The sequence below is a fragment of the Nicotiana attenuata genome, unplaced genomic scaffold (assembly GCF_001879085.1).
Source record: "Nicotiana attenuata strain UT unplaced genomic scaffold, NIATTr2, whole genome shotgun sequence".
Lineage (NCBI taxonomy): Eukaryota > Viridiplantae > Streptophyta > Magnoliopsida > Solanales > Solanaceae > Nicotiana > Nicotiana attenuata.
Genome location: NW_017670251.1, coordinates 142,198 through 160,401, shown reverse-complemented (window position 1 = coordinate 160,401; position 18,204 = coordinate 142,198). Strand labels below are relative to the sequence as shown.

At 35.7% G+C, this 18,204-nt stretch overlaps 2 protein-coding genes across 3 annotated transcripts; both read left to right on the top strand.

The window, feature by feature from the left end:
- Nucleotides 1-3,540: 3,540 nt before the first annotated feature.
- Nucleotides 3,541-13,106, top strand: LOC109236686 (AT-hook motif nuclear-localized protein 13-like). 2 transcript variants are annotated; one of them, XM_019402884.1, is made up of 5 exons: nucleotides 3,541-4,305; nucleotides 5,982-6,034; nucleotides 6,618-6,749; nucleotides 12,195-12,350; nucleotides 12,423-12,524. In XM_019402884.1, the coding sequence occupies exons 1-5, from the start codon at nucleotides 3,849-3,851 to the stop codon at nucleotides 12,435-12,437; spliced, it is 813 nt and encodes a 270-aa protein (XP_019258429.1). In that variant the 5' UTR covers nucleotides 3,541-3,848; the 3' UTR covers nucleotides 12,438-12,524. The 2 variants fall into 2 exon arrangements, with proteins under 2 accessions (XP_019258429.1, XP_019258428.1); XM_019402883.1 differs by having other exon boundaries at nucleotides 3,543-4,305; nucleotides 12,434-13,106.
- A 1,915-nt stretch (nucleotides 13,107-15,021) lies between these two features.
- On the top strand, nucleotides 15,022-16,203 carry LOC109236685 (transcriptional regulator SUPERMAN-like). Its single transcript, XM_019402882.1, has 2 exons — nucleotides 15,022-15,402; nucleotides 15,513-16,203. The coding sequence occupies exons 1-2, from the start codon at nucleotides 15,332-15,334 to the stop codon at nucleotides 16,162-16,164; spliced, it is 723 nt and encodes a 240-aa protein (XP_019258427.1). The 5' UTR covers nucleotides 15,022-15,331; the 3' UTR covers nucleotides 16,165-16,203.
- The last annotated feature ends 2,001 nt before the right edge of the window (nucleotides 16,204-18,204 follow it).

The window sequence follows — 18,204 nt, the reverse complement described above, 5'->3', positions numbered from 1 at the left end:
AAAAATCGCCTAAGGGCTTGGGAGAAGGAAATGTTTATTAAAAATTGCCAATTCCCCGTAATGCATTCTGTTTCTGAGCTTAAATAACTGGGCGGATTTTTCTCTATGCGATCGCGGAAGAATCAATGCGATCGCATATAACAAATTGATGACTACCACAATTAAATCTATGCGATCGGGGAAGAATTGATGCGATCGCATAGAACAAATTAGGGGTGTGCATTCGATTTATCGATTCGATTTTGACCCTTATTGATAATTACTTATCGATTATCGATTTGTACATATGCTTATCGTTATTGTTCCAATAAGGTTTCGATTTTTTCGATTTCGATTTATCGATTTTTGGGGCTTATCGATTCGGTTATCGATTACACCAATAAGAAAATTTGCGGAATTCCACGGAAAGTATATCGCTATAAACACGCCTAACTAATATGGACCAAAAGAAGCTAAAATAAGACGAACGCCGTTTATCACATAAAATTTGTGTCGACAAGCACATGCAACGAAACTAAAGTAAGGGATCAAATATATGCCACCAACACTCCAACGCTATAAAAAAAAATAAAAGTGCATCATCACGGCTAATTCTATTTTTCATTAATTTGAACTTCATTCTCTTGAGCTTTGAATATGATCATTCCTTAATGTGGTAGATGAAATAATAGGGTTAGGGACTTAGGGTAAAGGAAAGGGTATTATAGAACAAGGGTAAAAAAAATTAATTTTTTTAAAGTATTTCTTATCGGTTTATCGATAAACCGATAACCGAAGAGGACAAAATCGAAATCGAAATCGATAACTCGATAAGGAAATTTCGAAATCGAAATCGAAATCGATAGATCGATAAACCGATAACAAATAATCGATTTGATTTATCGATAAACCGATTCGAATGCACACCCCTAGAACAAATTGATAACTACCAAAATTAACTCTATGCGATCGCGGAAAAATCAATGCGATCGCATAGAACAAATTAATGACTACCAAAATTAACTCTATGCGATCGCGGAAGAATCAATACGATCGCATAGAACAAAAACCTGGACACCAGCAACCAGCAAAAACACCAGATTTTCTAAGTCCAAAAACACTCCGACGCCTATCCGAAACTCACCCGAGCCCTCGGGGCTCCTAACCAAACATACGTACTAACTCAATGACATCATACGAACTTATCCGTGCGATCAAATCTCCAAAATAACCTCAATAACAACGAATCAAACCTCAAAATCCAAGAATTCTTTCAAACTTCATAAAACATCAAATTTTCCAATTTAGGTCCGAATCACGTCAAACGACGTTCGTTTTCAACCAAATTTCACAGAAATGACTTAAAGCATATATAAGACCTGTACCGGGCGCCGGAACCAAAATACGGGTCCGACACCAACACGTTCTAATCAAATATCATTTCAATTTTCCTTAACAATTTCAGAAAAATAATTTCTTTTAAAAATTCATTTCTCGGGCTCGGGACCTCGGAATTCGATTCCGGGCACACGCCCGAGTCCCATATTTTCCTACAGACCCTCCGGGACCATCAAATTACGGGTTCGGATCCGTTTACTCAAAATGTTGACCAAAGTCAAATTTATTCATTTTAACATTAAAATTTAGCATTTTTCACAGAATTTCATATTTAAGCTTTCCGGCTACACACCCGGATTGCGCACGCAAATCGAAGCGACTCTAGATGAGGTTTTCAAGGCCTCAAAAACACAAAATTCATTTAAAACAGGTGATCACATCTACGTGGATTTAGCCTAATTCCATTAATCAAGTCAAATACATTGAAAATGGACGTTCTGCATGGGATGTTTTTCATAACTATATGTACATACGAAGTTCTTTTACTTCAAGCCTAGTCTTTTAAATTCACACAACAAGTCTTGAAGCATGGGGCATTTGTAGGCATATAAATCTTATTAAAATTAAATCCAAGAAATAATTTGGACTATATTTTAAATTCAAGATATATTGGTCCAATAAATACTACGGGCTAATATAATTGAATTAATTATATAAGTCCAATATATATGGATTAATAAATAAGTCTTAATCCATTGGGCTAGCCCATTTATTTGGGCTAAAGTGATGAGCCCACTTCATTAGGCCCAAGATGTCATCTTCCTAGAGGCCCAATTTGGTGCCACGTGTCAAATATCGTGGCGCGCCAAGTCAAGCGGAAGAGCCAATAGGACCATGCCACATGCCAAAATGACAAGGCATGCCCAGTCACACTAAAAGGCCAATGAAATCGTGCCATGTGTGCAAGTGACATATTCTGGCCAATCAAATGCGACCATGTCACACTTCAATTTGATTGGTCGGAAAGAGTTTGTTCTTATCACAACTCCTCCGTTCCACAACTATAAATAGGGGTCTTCATAACTCAGAAAAGACACCAGAAGTTATAACAAGAAGCAAGAAAGAGCTCGTGGATCAAACACTGCAAATTCCTCCACAAGTTTCAAGCTTCAAGCAATCAAGTTCAAGTTCAAGTTCAAGCTTCAAGTTCAAGTTCAAGCTCAAGAACGAAGAACGAATCAAGGTCAAGTTCAAACAATCAAGCGAAAGCTAAAGAACAAGATCATCGTTTGTGGAAACAACTACATATTCAAGATCAAGCTCAAAGGCCCTTGAATTTATTTACCGTTGAAAAGAAGAATCAGAGGATTCATAGAGATTGTACACTCAAATATTTGAAATAAAATACTATGATTGTTGCGATATTTTTCGGTCTTGATTTTATTTTTTTGACGCAAATTTATTGTGTACAAGCTTATTTAAGAAGTGTTTTGGCCAAGCAGTTCGTGTTTGGCTACTTATGTGAAAAGCACTTCTGAGTAGCAATTAGTGTTTGACTAAACTTTTAAAAATTGCTCCTAAGTTAATTTTTCTCAAAAGTGCTTTTGGAGAGAAACTATTTTTTGGAGAATATTTTTTTATGATTCTCCAAAATTGCTTCTGGTTCTACTCAAAAGCACTTTTTTTTTCCTCTAAAAAGTTGGCCAAATACTTCAATTTTAAAAAAAAAATACTTTTCTTAAATTAAAAAAAAAATGCTTTTGACTTGAAGAAGCTTAGCCAAACAGGCTATAATAAACTTGGGAAAGAAAAAAATCCCTCAAATGTCGAAGGATGGTATACTAGAAAGTAGAAACAACTATATGCCCTGTGTTTAGTTGAGCAATTGTCTTTAGAATTTCTATTACTAGTTTTTTCGTAGAAGTTAAAAACATCTTGTGTTATTTTCAGTTGAAAAATAATTTTGTTTAAAAGTTACGATAAGTAGTACCGTCTATTTAATTTATGTGATTTTATTTTTACTAAAAATGAAATATTTCCATATTGTTAAAATCGCAAATTCTAAAATTCTAAATTTCATTCTTAATCAAATATGATTGCACAAAATGACATGGAAAGAGCCGTTTTTTTTTTGTTTCCTTTCTAAAACAAATTTTCAAAGTTAAACGAACAAATAAGTACCAACCCAAAGAAAAAAGTGAGCGAGAGAGAGACTATTGCTGTCCTTCTCCTCTGCTTTGATCATCTTTAGGTTGCCCTTTTATTTTTCGTCCCTTTATTTGGTTTGTCCTTTTCAGTTTGACTGTGCACAGTACACTCACTCTCTCTCTCTCTCTCTCTCTCTCTCTCTCTCTCTCTCTCTGAGAGTAGTAGGTTTTCAGTTTACAACGTACCATCATTTCCCCCTCCCTCCCAAAATCCTCAAAAGAGAACAAAAATCCAACCTGCATTTTCAAATTTTCACATTTTTTTTCTTTTCCTTTATACATCACCATAATAATTCCAACCATAGTAGAAGATTCCTTTGTTCCATGAATTCCCAAGAATCCCAACCCGGTCATCATCAGCCCCACCACCATCTTCACTCCCTACCCCACCAACTCCACCACCCCCACAACCAACAATCCCACGGAATAATGGCGGCGCTGCCTCAACAACAACGCAATTCGTACGGTTTGCCTGACAACGTTAATACTATGAAACTACCGCAACAACAAAACCCTGGATTTGCTTTAGATTACATTGATGGTGGGCCGTCGTCACCTAGGGATTCTTCGCCGGCAAGGAAGAAACGAGGGCGGCCCAGAAAGTACTCTCCTAGTCCTGATGGTAACAACATAGCTTTGGGCCTCTCTCCCACTCCACTACTTACTCCCATTTCTGATTCTGTTGCTGCTGGTGGGCCCGCCACTCCCTCTTCTGAAAACTCCTCTAAGAAGCTCAGAGGCAGACCTCCTACCCCTTTAAAGAAACAGCTTGACGCACTAGGTACCCTATTTATCATCCTCTCCCTTTTTTAATTAATTTTAATAAAAGCGAGGTCTATTTTGAAATTGTTTTCCTATAAAAATGTATTATGTGGAAAATGTTTTATCTTGGAATATTAATTTTTCAATGTTCGATTTCGGAAATTAAATAGTAGGTGATTTATGGTAATTGTACAAAGTTTAGGATAAACTATTTTACAGAGTTTAGGATAAAGTATTAGGATAGTATTTCACCGATATTTTCTAGTATTAAAAGGTTGACAACAATCTAATAGCCTCTTTAGCCAAGTTTCTCCAAAATCAAAAGCACTTTGTTTAAGTGAAGTGTTTGACCAAGCTTTTAGAAGAAAAAAAAGCAGAAGCATTTTTGGAGAAGCAGAAAAAATCAGCTTCTCCCCAAAAAGACTTATTTGAAAAGTTTTGAGAAAAATATATTTAGAAGCACTTTTTAAAACCTTGGCCAAACATTAATTGTTGCTCAGAAGCGTTTTTCAAATTAATTAACTAAACATAAACTGTTTCTCACCGAAACTACTTCTGAAAAAATAACTTTTCAAAATAAACTGATTTTAGAAGCTTTGCCAAACAGGCTATAGATGTTAGTTGAAGCAAGTGATATCATTAAGAGCATGTTTTGCCAAGCTGCCAAAAATTGCTTTTTTTAGAAGTGTTTTTCGAGAAAGTACTTTTGCAAAGTTGCAGTTTGTGTTTGGCTAATTTATTTGAGTACTTTTTGCAAGCAAATTGTGTTTGATCAATCTTTACAATAAGTACTTTTGAGTATCAAATTATGAAAAAGGAAAGTGAAGTTTCAGTTTGTAATTGGTATTATTTAAAAAGCAAGATATGTATATAGATATATATTGTAACGAAATTCAATTAAAATATAAAACATAAAGTAAAAATATAAATTAAAGATTTTAACTAATATAAATTAGAGTTATTCCAAAGCAATAATATTAGGCACCTTATATTACTTGTTCTTTACATAATGATTTTAAGATATCAAAATACATCATTCAATATAATTCAAAAAAATTTACTCTTTTAAATTACTATATAAAAAAAGATATCTATTTATAGTAGACAGAATATTTCAAAGAGGAATAGAAGGAAGAGAATAGAAATTTGATGGAGAAAAAAGAGAACAAAAGTATTGCAGAAAAAAAGGAAAAGGTTAAATCAATGAGGCATAATTTGAAAAAATATAAATTTATTGTAAGGATATTTTTGTTTTGAACAAATTAATTTTCTGCTTCTGGGAAGAAGCTAGAATTTGTAGCTTCTTCCCGAAAGCAGGAAAATTGCTTTTGTTGCTGCTCAAACGCACTTTTTCATCTTGATTAAACATCTCAAATGATCCAAAAAGTGTTGTTTTGACAAAAAAGTACTTTTGATTACCCATAAGCTTGGTCAAACATGCTCTAAGTAAGGCCGGGACATTTTAAAGGGATTGACTTTTGCCCTCAAGTAACTATCATTTTACTCCGTAAATATATCTGTCTTTAGTTTTAGAAACAGCTTCATGTGGAATTAGGCTGCCATTGTCCTCATTCCTCAGTGAATTTGATTGTTTTTTCGTATTTATATCTCTATTTTAACTTTTACCTTATAAAAATAAATAAATAAATTATATCTCTATTAGAGTGACTGTTGGGGTTTCCTGATGGTTGACAGGTACAGGCGGAGTTGGCTTTACGCCACATGTAATCTTGGTGAACGTTGGGGAGGTAATTTCTTTTTTCTCTTTTAAATTATTTTGGGCCATAGATAACAACAAGCCAAAATGAGAAGCAAATTGCGCTTAATGGGTGTTTTTAAAAGTAAAAATCACAAAGAAACCAGCAAGGTCCTTAGAGCTTGAAGTGAAAAACAAGAAGTGAAGATCGTGCTTATTTGAAGTGAAAGAGACAGTTCACGACATTAAAAAATACTGAACATATATGAATTTATTACTAGAACGATGAAATTGCATTAAAATAAGTAATTTCAGTATCAAAAATACAATAACGCGGATATTAATCCAACTCCTCAAAGTTGTGATTCAAAGAATTGAATGCTTCTCGTTGGGATCACTTTATGTGTCATCTTTTGAAGAACATATTTCAATGAAGCACATAACTTCACCCATGCATTTCTTTCTACTAAAGGTGCTAGCGTTCTAGAATGTGCATTTTATTCCAGCATTTGTGGTTGGTTGTCTCACAAGGCACAACAGTAGTGCAGTGTGAAACCTTTGTTTTCTTTGCCTTTAACTGTCCATGTTTTAGGTTTACTTTTCACTATAATGCGAATATGTTTTCTTGGCTGAAGGACATAGCGTCGAAGCTACTGGCTTTCTCAGAGCAAGGACCACGTACAGTTTGCATTCTATCTGCACATGGAGCCATTCGTAATGTCATCCTCCGGCAACCAGCCATGGGGGGTAGCACTGTGACTTGCGAGGTTTGTATGCTTTTGAGCTGAATGATGCCTTGCTGATTCGTTACACTGTTAATGTTCCATTGTCACATCACCTTTGATTATAAGATATTAATTTGGACATAGACTATATTGTTTCAGTCATGTGTTAATTTTTAACAAAATTTGAATGTTATTTCCCGTCAAACTGATTTGTGTGTTGGCATGAAATGTGTCTTTTGCATGGAAGTTGGAATATGTCTTTTGCATGAGATTTTTCTTGTGATTTAAGTGATGAATGCATCTTTTGTTGGGATAAAAAAAATACTATCCCGTGAAAATAAGATCATCAACATAAAGACAAACAAGTAAGATATCTCCATTAGTATGAACTTTAAGGTAAAGAGCATATTCATGGACGAGTAAACCCATTGTCTTGAAAATACTTGTCAATGCAACTGTTCCATGCTCGCGGGGCTTGCTTTAATCCATATAAAGCTTTCTTCAACCGCAACACTTTATCTTCATGGTTTTTGACCACGAAGCCCAATGGTTGTTCAACATAGACTTCTTCCTCAAGATAGCCATTCAAGAAGGCTGACTTGACATCTAGTTGATGGATCTTCCACTTCATTTGCGCCGCCAAAGAGATCAGCAAACGAATTGTCTCCATGCGGGCAACAGGTGCATAGACTTCTTCATAGTCAATGCCTTGCCTTTGCTTGTAGCCTTTAGCCACAAGTCGTGCCTTGTATTTCTCCACATCTCCATCAGCATTCTTATTTATTTTGTATACCCATTTCACTCCAATTGCTCGATGACCCTTGGGAAGAGTTGTTAAGTGTTGTTCTTCTCTATTGACTCAATCTCCTCCTCCATGGCTTGTCTCCACTTTTTGTTTGTAACAGCTTCATCCAAGTTCATTGGTTCACTGTCAGCAAAGAGACAACAAAAAAAATCATAATTAGTAACTTCTTCTGTGTCCTCATAGAGTTCTTGAATACTCCTTGTCCTTTGCGGTTGTTCATTTGAACTTTCTTGAGAAGAGGGAGATGCAACATTGGTTGGAGAAGGAGGTGAAGTTGTATCCTGCACAGGTTCCACGGTCTCTGGTTCTTCTTCATCACCAAAGTATGGAAAAAAATCATATGAAGTTTCTTCCTGGGCTTCCCAATCCCATGCCAATTCTTCATCAAATTCAACATCGCGACTTACCACCACCTTACCGCTACTTGGGTTGTATAACTTGTATCCTTTTGAACTCGTATCATAGCCAACAAACACATGCTTGACACTTCGATCGTCAAGCTTCGCTTTCCCTTGCTGTGGCACATGAGCATATGCTATGCTCCCAACGATTCTCAAGTGTTTGACACTTGGTTTTCTTCCACTTCATGCTTCTTGAGGCGTTTGATATCTAACATTCATTGTTGGAGACCTGTTGTTCAAATAAACTGCACAAGATACAGCTTCGGCCCAAAATTTCTTAGGCATACTTTTAGCTTTCAACATACATCGAGCCATATTAAGAATTGTTCAATTCTTTCTCTCTACAACTCCATTTTGTTGGGGTGAATAAGGTACAGTTAGAGGGCGACGAATTCCATGAGACTGTTAAAAGTCATTAAATTCGTTTGAAGTGAATTCGCCTCCTCTATCGGACCTTAGAGCTTTAATTTCATAGCCACTTTCTTTCTCCACAAGTACTTTGAAATTTGTAAAAGCAGAAAAAGCTTCAGATTTTTGATTCAAGAAATAAACCCAAGTCTTTCTACTAAAGTCATCAATGAAAAGCAGAAAGTATCTACTTTTACCAAAAGAAGGTGGATTGATTGGTCCACACACATCAGTGTGAACAAGCTGGAGCGGCTTGGTTGATCTTGACATGGCCTCCTTTGGAAAACTCCTCCTTGCATGTTTTCCTAGAAGACAAGCTTCACACAGTTGATTTGGATGGTTGATTGATTGTATCCCATGTACCATATTATTTTCTCCCATTGGTTTGAGCGCTTCAAAATTCAAGTGCCCAAATCGCATGTACCAACACCATGATTCATCTTGCACATTAGTCTTCAAACACTTTGCATCAATTGTTTTAAGATTCGGAGAAAATAATCTATTCTTTGCCATATGCACTTTAACAATTAGAATTCCACTTGAATCTCTAAGCCAAAGATGTATATTTTTCATGTGGATGTCATATTCCTTTTCAAGAAGTTGGCCCAAACTCAAAATATTACTTTTCAATTTTGGCACATAATAAACATCTTGAATTAGCTTGTGACTACCATCTTTACAGGAGATCAGAATCGTATCCCTTCGATTTGAATCTTTGAGGTATCTCCAAAGGACACATTACCTCTCATCGTTTTATTGATCTCCACAAACTTCTCTTTGCATCCACACATATGATTGCTTGCTCCATTGTCTAAATACCACGAGCTACAATCATCCATGTCTTCTTCCTTGAGTGCCAGCAATAATGTTGACTCATCTTCTTCTTTCTTGTCATCAATGAGGTTAGCCTTTTCTTCAACATTGCTACGACATTCCCAAGAGTAGTGGCCAAATTTATGACAATTATAACACTCAATTTTTGATTTGTCATACCTTTGTCCATATTTTTTTGGTAGTAGCCACGTCCTCTTCCTCCTCTTTGTCTACGAGCACGAGCTCTGAATGTTTGGTGGATTGTAATTTCATTGTTGAAGTTGTTACCATTACTTCTTCCTCTTCCATGACCGCCACGGCCTCGTCCTCGTCCATTTCCTCAATAGCTTTTTTCACCTCCATAATCCTTGAAGGATGCCTGAGTTTTAAGAAATTGCTCCAATGGCACTTCTTGTCTCCTCTTGATCTTTTCTTCATGGGCCTGTAAAGAACCCTCCAATTGCTCCACCATCATAGAGTCTAAATCTTTAGACTCCTCAATAGCACACACCACAAAATCAAATTTAGGTGTTAAAGTGCGAAGGATCTTTTCTACCACAAGGACATCTTCTATGTCCTCCCCGTATTTCTTAATTGATTCACAACAGCCTTTACTTTTGAACAATAATCCGAAATGCATTCGGATTCATTTTTAAAACTTCAAAATCAGCCCTTAGAGTTTGAAGTTTTACCTTCCTCACCTTGTCAACTCCTTGGAGAGAATTTTGTAAAATCTCCCAAGCTTCCTTTGAGGTGGTAGCATCTGTCACCTTTTCAAACATGGCATCATCCAGACATTGGTGGATGAGCGTGAGGGCTTGTTGATCCTTCTTCCTTGTCTTTGCCAAGACATCTTTTTCATTTTGAGGCAGAGCTTCCTCATTATCGGGTTTTGCATACCCTCTGTCTACAATTTCCCACACATCCTGGGAGCCAAGAATGGCTTTCATGCGTAGACACCATTTCTCATAATTATATTTTGTGAGAAGGGGATATTGAAAAGACAGCGGACCATTACTCGCCATGGCTCTGATACCACGTTATTGGGATAAAAATAAAAATCCCGCCCAGGAATAATACCCACGGCAAAATAACAATAACACAAGAGAGTAACAACGACACCAAATATTTTAACAGGGTAAAATACAATACCTGAGCAGAGCAATATTACCACTATAATATTACAACTTAGTAGTGTCAAAAGACTACCACAACTTCGAAAGAAATAACACTCTTTATTTTAAACACCTCACTACAATATTACTCCCACTCACTATTTATCTCACAGACTACAATCTGTGGATTACTCTCTCTAACTCTGTGTTGCTTCTCTCGATTTGGTGTGTATGAAATGAAGAACGGATACTCCTATTTATAGTAGAAGCTGCTGTATCTTGCAACCAATCAGAATGTTTTCTCTTTGCAATTTGCATTTGCAAGTTGCAGATCTTGTTACCAAGTTGGTTTTCAAGTCTGCTTTTGTGAAAACCAATTGCACCACTTGATATTATCTTTTATTTATTCTTTTTTTAATTCTTTTATTTTTTATTGGTCCCACATCTTTTGCATGAAAATATCCACTCTCGCATCACTTTTGATTCTAAGGTAGTGATTGTTCAGAAAGTCTCTCTTTGTTTGTAGTAAGCAGTTTGTGAAGCTTGTCTCATTCTTCCAAAAGGGTGGCTTTATAAGTAATAATTAACAGGTCCTAATATGCTTGACCTCGAGTTGCAACCAAGAGCAACTTGGCACAGATTTTTGGTTGCGAGCATGGCTTGGCATGTTTTTCCTTGATGACGAGAAGAGATGCTATAGCACAAGGGTTGTCCTCTGGAATTCTCCCGAATTATTTCTTTCCTTTGCGTTCATATTCTTCTTTGCTTCTCAATCTCATCATCAGATTGAGCGAAACTCTGCGTCAATTGTGTATCATGTACTAGTATCCTAGATTGACCAACTTTGTAGCGGTAGGAAGTGGAGCACTAGGTTATTTTAATTATTATTTTTTTTTTTGTAAATAAAAGAGAAAAAAACAGGGAGAAAATCACTTGAGGAAGGGGTGGAAACATCTTTAGTTGGGGTGTCTGCTTTCCAACCGCAAAACTCTGTTTATACATCAATATATTTAACATTTGATTAACATGTAACATTATTTTCCAACCTAACTCTTAGCTAGACTCAAAAATGGTAGCAGTTAGCGTGTTTTTATCTGGATTAATGCATATCACGTCTGGTCACCTTAATGAACTAGGTTATTATTGGATACACTTACAGTATCAGGCCTTCTAAAACGAGGGATATAGTTTGGGTGAGTGTTGTGGACTCAAAACTCATTCACATTTTATGATCAAATAACATAAGATCATCACGGTGATGTGCATATTTTCTGAGTTTCTCCAACATCATATCTGTGTTTGCCAAATACTGGTAATAGGTTCCATTGTGCTTTGAGAAAGATTTGCTCTGGGCCAAATATTTCTTTTGGAATCTGATTTTGTTCAGTATTTTCTTGAGCTTGGTTAGACAAAGGGCTATCTTTTGGCAGTTGAGAAGGTAGAAGGATGAAATTTAAATGTGCCTTTCCGTTATCATATTTATCCTAACATCAACTGATTGAGGTTAAATATTGACATTGAAATATTATGGAGATCAATGTTTTCTATTTCAATTTAAACTTTAATTGTTTTTGTCTTTGGAAATTGGCTTTCGTCAGTTGGTGACTGGTGATCTACAGTTGGTTGTTAGTACCATTTGTTATTTGAGTTTACCTTCCAGAGAAGCCTAATTTAGTGATGAATCGTTGTGAAATGATATCTTGACCGTATTAGTAAGTCGGATTGTGGACTAGCTAGGTGGCTCTATCTTTTCTAAAGTGTGCGTTCCACATGTATTTATATCCACTGTATTGCTAGAATGGTCAAATTGTCTGCTATAATTGTGTTATTGTATGTGCATGCAGAGTTTTCTAAACATGATTACAGTGTCTACACTAATTTTTCGCTTACCGTATTCCTACTTGTTTCTTCAGTCATTGCATATGGTGGTATTCTTCATATGCAGGGCCGATTTGAAATCATCTCTTTATCAGGTTCGTTCTTGCGTTCTGAAAGTAACAGTGGAAGAACAAGTAGTCTAAGTGTGTCATTGGCCGGGTCAGATGGTAGAGTTTTGGGCGGTGGAGTTGCAGGATTGCTTACGGCTGCAACACCAGTACAGGTGCTGTTCTAACTACCTTTGTTCCTGCACTCTCATTTGAGTGCATATTGTTTAATTGGTAACTGTCCTCAGTTCATCACCAGGTGATTGTGGGTAGCTTCATTGCGGAAGGGAAGAAGCCGAAGTCTAAGACACCATCTTCAACACCACCACCTTCCAATTTGTTGAACTTTGGTGCTCCGCACTTAGGGGCGAGCCTTCCTTCCCAGGATGCCTCAAGCGACTCATCTGATGAAAATGGGGGTAGTCCTCTCAGTCATGAACAAGGACCTTATGGTAATGCAGGTCAACCATTGCACGGTATGCCAATGTATGCAAACATGGGCTGGCCAAACAACAGTATGAAAATGGTTCCTTAATTGACATAACATTGCAGAAGGGTATTTGACATCTTAATAATTACCATACGCCAGAGAGAGTTGGCAGTTGATTCTAAATGTTAACGAGCAGATTTTAGGTGTATCTTACCTGATGATTTAAGGTGTTCCTTTGAGTTTCAGACTTGAAGCTCCCCACCCAACCCCCCTCCTCCCTATTCACCTGTTTATTCCCCTTTGATTTTTTTTCTTTGGTATGTAGTTGATTGTTCTAGCTCTGGTCAAAAGTATGGCTTGTTTAGAAAAAAAGCCATTCATGATCGTGGTAAATGTTAGGTGACCTGGAGTTGAGTCTTTTATTTTCATTGGCAGAACAGACTTTATCTGTAGCTTTCTTTTAGGAATTATTAGAAGGGTAGAAGCCTTTCAATTGATTGGACATTTTTCTTTTAAAATTATCTTTTGGTGGGAGGTAGAGTTAGGATTGATCCTACCTTGCATATCTATAACCAAAAAAAACAGAAAAATATTGTATATTGTGTGAAACTTAGAACTAGGATTCTGACCCTAAATTTTGCAAATGAAACATGTTAGCCTTCTATTCTTCAGCAAATCACTTGGAATATGGTATAAACATTATGTACGTTATCGTACTATAACAGAGATCATTTTTGATAATGATGTGCAAATTTTAAACAGGTTTTTCTATCTTTTAGCAAGCGAAAACATGAGAAATTCACTATAAAGTAGAATTACAAATTAATGTTGTGAATTGGAATAGCATTGGCTTTAACCATTCTCAAAATGAGATTTAAGATCTCATACAGTTTCATCTATCTTCTTCTGTTTTTGTTTCCCCTTTGTATTCGCTCCAAATTATGGGGGACTGTGTTAAGGGAATATGGTATCTGTCTTAACTAGCACTCCGTAGTAATAAATTACTCTAGAATGCAATTCTTGTATACTTTTCTTCTTTCTTGTGTATAACATGTAATTCAACTGGATATTACCTTAAAACTAAATTAATTTCCTCATACTTCGTATTCATCATAAACAATTCTGAAGAGCATGATTTTGTTCTATTTTGACAAGAAGATACAGCTGGGCAATATTCTATAAGATTCAAGGTTTCACAAGCTCTCAGCAAGCTGTAAAAATGGACTCCAGGAACTGAGTATGTCACTATTAAATCAAGTGTGACTGAAAGAGATATATGCAGTTACCCAACCAGATTAGGAATATCCATCCGATGGATAAGATCCATTATCTATCTTTGCAGATATTACAGCGCATTTTTTATTTTTGTTTTTGATATCGTAGGCTCGTTAATCACTAAAAACCAATTCAATACGAAATTACATGTTAGAACTGATAGGTACAACAGTTCTATTTACTTAGAAATTACATGAACGAATGTTACGTACAAATAATTGATTATTATAAGTGATATTTCCGTATTGGAGTGGTCAAGTACAACCTAGGAACCTAGCTAGTAGACTGCTAGGAGTAAACAAGAGAATTAATCAGTAATGAAAGAAGATTATTCCTCCTAGGCCAACCGAAGACGTAAACATCTGTAATTTCTTGATTTATATAAGATAGGTTATCTTGTCACTTATTAATTACAACTAGTAAATCTCTTAGGCAGTAGAGTAACTTACAAAAGATGTTACTATCGCCATTCTATACCAGAGATGACTGATGAGGTCATCTTAACGGGATAGAACAACAAACAAAATAGGGTGGGGGAGAGGATAGATGTGTTTCGGAAAGGCAATCAAAAAATTGCAGACAAGTTCGCAATATTATTGTTTGGAAGTGATCTAAGATAGTAGCTACGATTGGTAAATTTACTGAAAGTATAGATAGGAATAATAAATACAATATAAACGTTAAAAATCATAAATATACTTTCTCATGGATGTTTTTTGTTAAAGGGTCTAATTACCCTACAGGCACAGTATGTAAAAAGACATACTGTGTATGTATGTTGGCCATTTTGAGGTAAACGAAAATCCAAAATTCTTTATTAGGAATATCAAATATACATAAGCCCAATCAAACAGGTTATACCTTGCAAAATTTCGTCTCTAATATATAAAAAGATGTATAAAAACTATGATAGTTAAAACATGCCTGTGAAATAAAAGACAAAAAACAGATGTTAGTTGTTCAAGCTAAGACTTGGTTGCATCTAAATGTCTGGAGATAATCACTGTCCCACGACAAAAGGTATGTGCCAAAACCAAACTTTGCTAAGCTCAAATAAAAAAGAATTCGTCTAATCCAATATTCCATCAAGTATCAATTAATTATCCACTCATGAATCAAGAGCAACTCCTAAACTACTTGAATAGATTGCCAATGAGACATCGACATGAATTCATACCAAGAAAAAGGCGTTAATACTTAAGTCTCAAAGTCTTTTTTCTAAATTATTAGAGTTACTAATCTCTACTAGAGAGGCTTATTATATTCCCATTTTTGTCTTGACTAGCTGCTAAACTACACCTACATACTCTGAAAACCTTGTATATATCTTCAGTATAGCTAGGGTTTTTGTCTCCATTTCCCCACATTCAGCCCATCCTCTATTTAAACCTTATTCATTTATCCTTGTTCCACATCTTATCTCAAAAATCAACAATATATGTTCTTATCATCATGAGTGATGAACTTGAGCCTTTGTCCTTGATTCAATTCCAAAAACTGGCTCAATCCCAACATCAACAGCAACAACAATAACAACAGACGGCAATATTTGTCACCACCATCACCGTTGAACCCTAGCTCAACCGTTGATTATTGAATGTGAGCAACAATAACAACAACAATATTTATCACCACCCTCACCGTTGAACCCTAGCTCAACCGCCGGATATTGGATGTGGAACCCTAAAGATGACGACGATTCGTGGGAAATCAGAGCATTTGAGGAAGATACTAGCAATTCCATGGGTGCAACTTGGCCCCCAAGGTCCTATACTTGTACCTTTTGTCGAAGAGAGTTCCGTTCCGCCCAAGCCCTAGGTGGTCATATGAATGTGCACCGCCGTGACCGTGCCAAGCTCAACCAAACACCACTTGCTTCAAATAGCTCTACCACTTTCCCAAATGCTAATTCTACCCTCCTAATTCAATCTCAAGAATTCATCACAAATGGTGGACTTTGCCTTCTTTACTCCTTACCTAATAACCCTAATACTATCTTCAACCCCTCAACAGTTAAATCTAGTGTGGATCCCTCTACTCTTCTCACCATCCCACCCTCTTTTATGAATAATTTGATGTCTTCTTGCACTCCTCCATCTTTAAATTTTCCAATAAACCAGCCTCAAAATATCAACTCTTCATCTAACACTAGTGAAACTTCAGCATCTAATGGTACTAGTAATGATAATAATCACAACGATGGTAGCAGCAAGAGAGATTCAGCTATTGAAGATGAGATTGATCTCGAGCTTAGGCTAGGATGGAGATCATCATCATCAAATTAATTTCCTAGACTTTTTGTGAGAACTTATTTTCTTTTCTGTTTCGGGGATTGATTTTAGGATAGGCTGCCTACATCACACCCCTGGATGCCTTTTCCGAACCCTGCATAAATGCGAGATACTTAGTGCACCGGGCTGTTTTTTTTTTCTCCTTCTGTAGATTGATTTATTTTGTTATGTGTAATAATAAAGATGATAGAAAAGTTTTTAGGGTTGGGATCCGAGCTAGACTGTTAAAAGAGCCTTGCAGTGCAGTGTCATTTTCCGGTTGCTGCGCGTATTTTATATTTTGGCTGGGGATTACTGAATCGATATGATTGGACTGTTATATATTACTCCTCCGTTTCAATTTATGTGAACCTATTTGACTGGATACGGAGTTTAAGAAAAAATGAAGACTTTTGGAATTTGTGGTCCTAAACAAGTCAAAAAGGGGCCCAGAATATTTGTGTGGTTATAAAAGCTTCTCATTAAGGGTAGAATTGTAAGTTTAAGCTAAATTATTACCAAATTTAGAAAGGGGTCATTCTTTTTGGAACGGACCAAAAAGGAAATAGATTCACATAAACTGGAACAGAGGGAGTACCACATAAATAATTCGTTTCTGATGAACTGATTTAGTAAAAAAAAAAAGTTGAGTAGTTAAATGAACATTATTAATTCAATCTAGTGTGAATCCTTCATATATTCGAACTCTATCCATGAAATGAAGATTTTATGTGCTTTTTCCTTTTGCTTCCTCTCTTTTCTTATTTGGTTTTTGTCCTTCTCCTGCTTCCTTCTATTGGCCTCTCTTGGAAAATTTTCATTTTTCTTAATATATTTTGAAGTGTTTAATTTTAATGGCTTTTTTAGTCTCACCATTTAAACAAATTAAACTGTACGAATTAATAATCCCCCTTCCCCTCAATTTTAGAAATAGTTTTGCTCGGCATGTAACTTAAGAGAGAAATGAACGTTTTTAAATAGTTTTAAACATGTCATATAATATTTGTAATAGGTATTAAACTTTTGAAGCTTTTGGTCTAAGACATATCATAATATTTTTTATGGCTATAAAAGTTTCTCCTTTAAAGGTAAAATGAAATTTAAAGCTAATTGTTTCTATATATAAAGAAACTTCTGTTTACTAGATTGTTGATGGAGAATTTAATTTCCACATTTTAATTAAATAAAGTAGAAATTAGCTCTTGACCCATATATGATGCACATAATAGACTATGATTTCTCTTTCTTGTTTATAATTTCCCTTACTAATATAAGTATTGGACTAAAACGGTCCAAAGTACTTTGTGATATTGTTCGCTTTAGGTCAAGTTGCACGTTTGTTCCCAAGAGGTTTCACACATTAAGAGTATTCAATTCCTTATACATAGCTTATTTCTTTTATACTTTTCATGTGAGACTTTATTCACACACACCCAATAATCTTCTCTTCGAACTATGTTCCACATGAGCCATCACCATTTATGGGCTAATTTGATAATTAGTTGTGTACCAACATGATCCTAGTATTTACGGTCATCGAAGCCCAAGGAGAGACTGTGTATGTGCCTTTGAAGCTACGGGTAAAGGTAGTAAATTAGTTCATAGACGGGTAAAGGCACTAGCCCAACGCCACCACTCCGTCATCTCCATACTCATCCCACCAAACCATTGGCTTTGATACCAATTATCGGACTAAAACGACCTAAAGATACTCATAATATGGTTTGATATTATCCGCTTTAGGTTAAAGCCCACACGATTTTTTTCAAAAGACCTTGCATCATTAAGGGTATCCAACTCCTTATAAATAGCTTATTTTTATTGATTACAAGTTGTATGCAGGATAAAAATTTAAGTTTTCCAAATGCGACATGATCTTGTCCTTCATGTTTTTATATATAAAAATATGTTACTCTTTTTCACTTGACTAATAAGAAAATAGTTTCAAACAAATTGAAACCGATGGAGTATAATGAAACTTCTGTTTATTAGAATGTTGATGGAGAATTTAATTTCTAAATTTTAAATACAGTAGAAATTAGCTCTTGACCCACA

Bases quoted from the DNA above. Each gene is read 5' to 3' on its own strand.
- LOC109236686 (XM_019402883.1), top strand. From the start codon at position 3,849: ATGAATTCCCAAGAATCCCAACCCGGTCATCATCAGCCCCACCACCAT. The intron at 6,750-12,194 runs GTTTGTATGCTT...CTTCATATGCAG, and splicing joins GTAGCACTGTGACTTGCGAG to GGCCGATTTGAAATCATCTC. The intron at 12,351-12,433 runs GTGCTGTTCTAA...GTTCATCACCAG, and splicing joins CGGCTGCAACACCAGTACAG to GTGATTGTGGGTAGCTTCAT.
- LOC109236685 (XM_019402882.1), top strand. From the start codon at position 15,332: ATGAGTGATGAACTTGAGCCTTTGTCCTTGATTCAATTCCAAAAACTG. The intron at 15,403-15,512 runs ACAACAATAACA...ATATTTATCACC, and splicing joins CAATCCCAACATCAACAGCA to ACCCTCACCGTTGAACCCTA.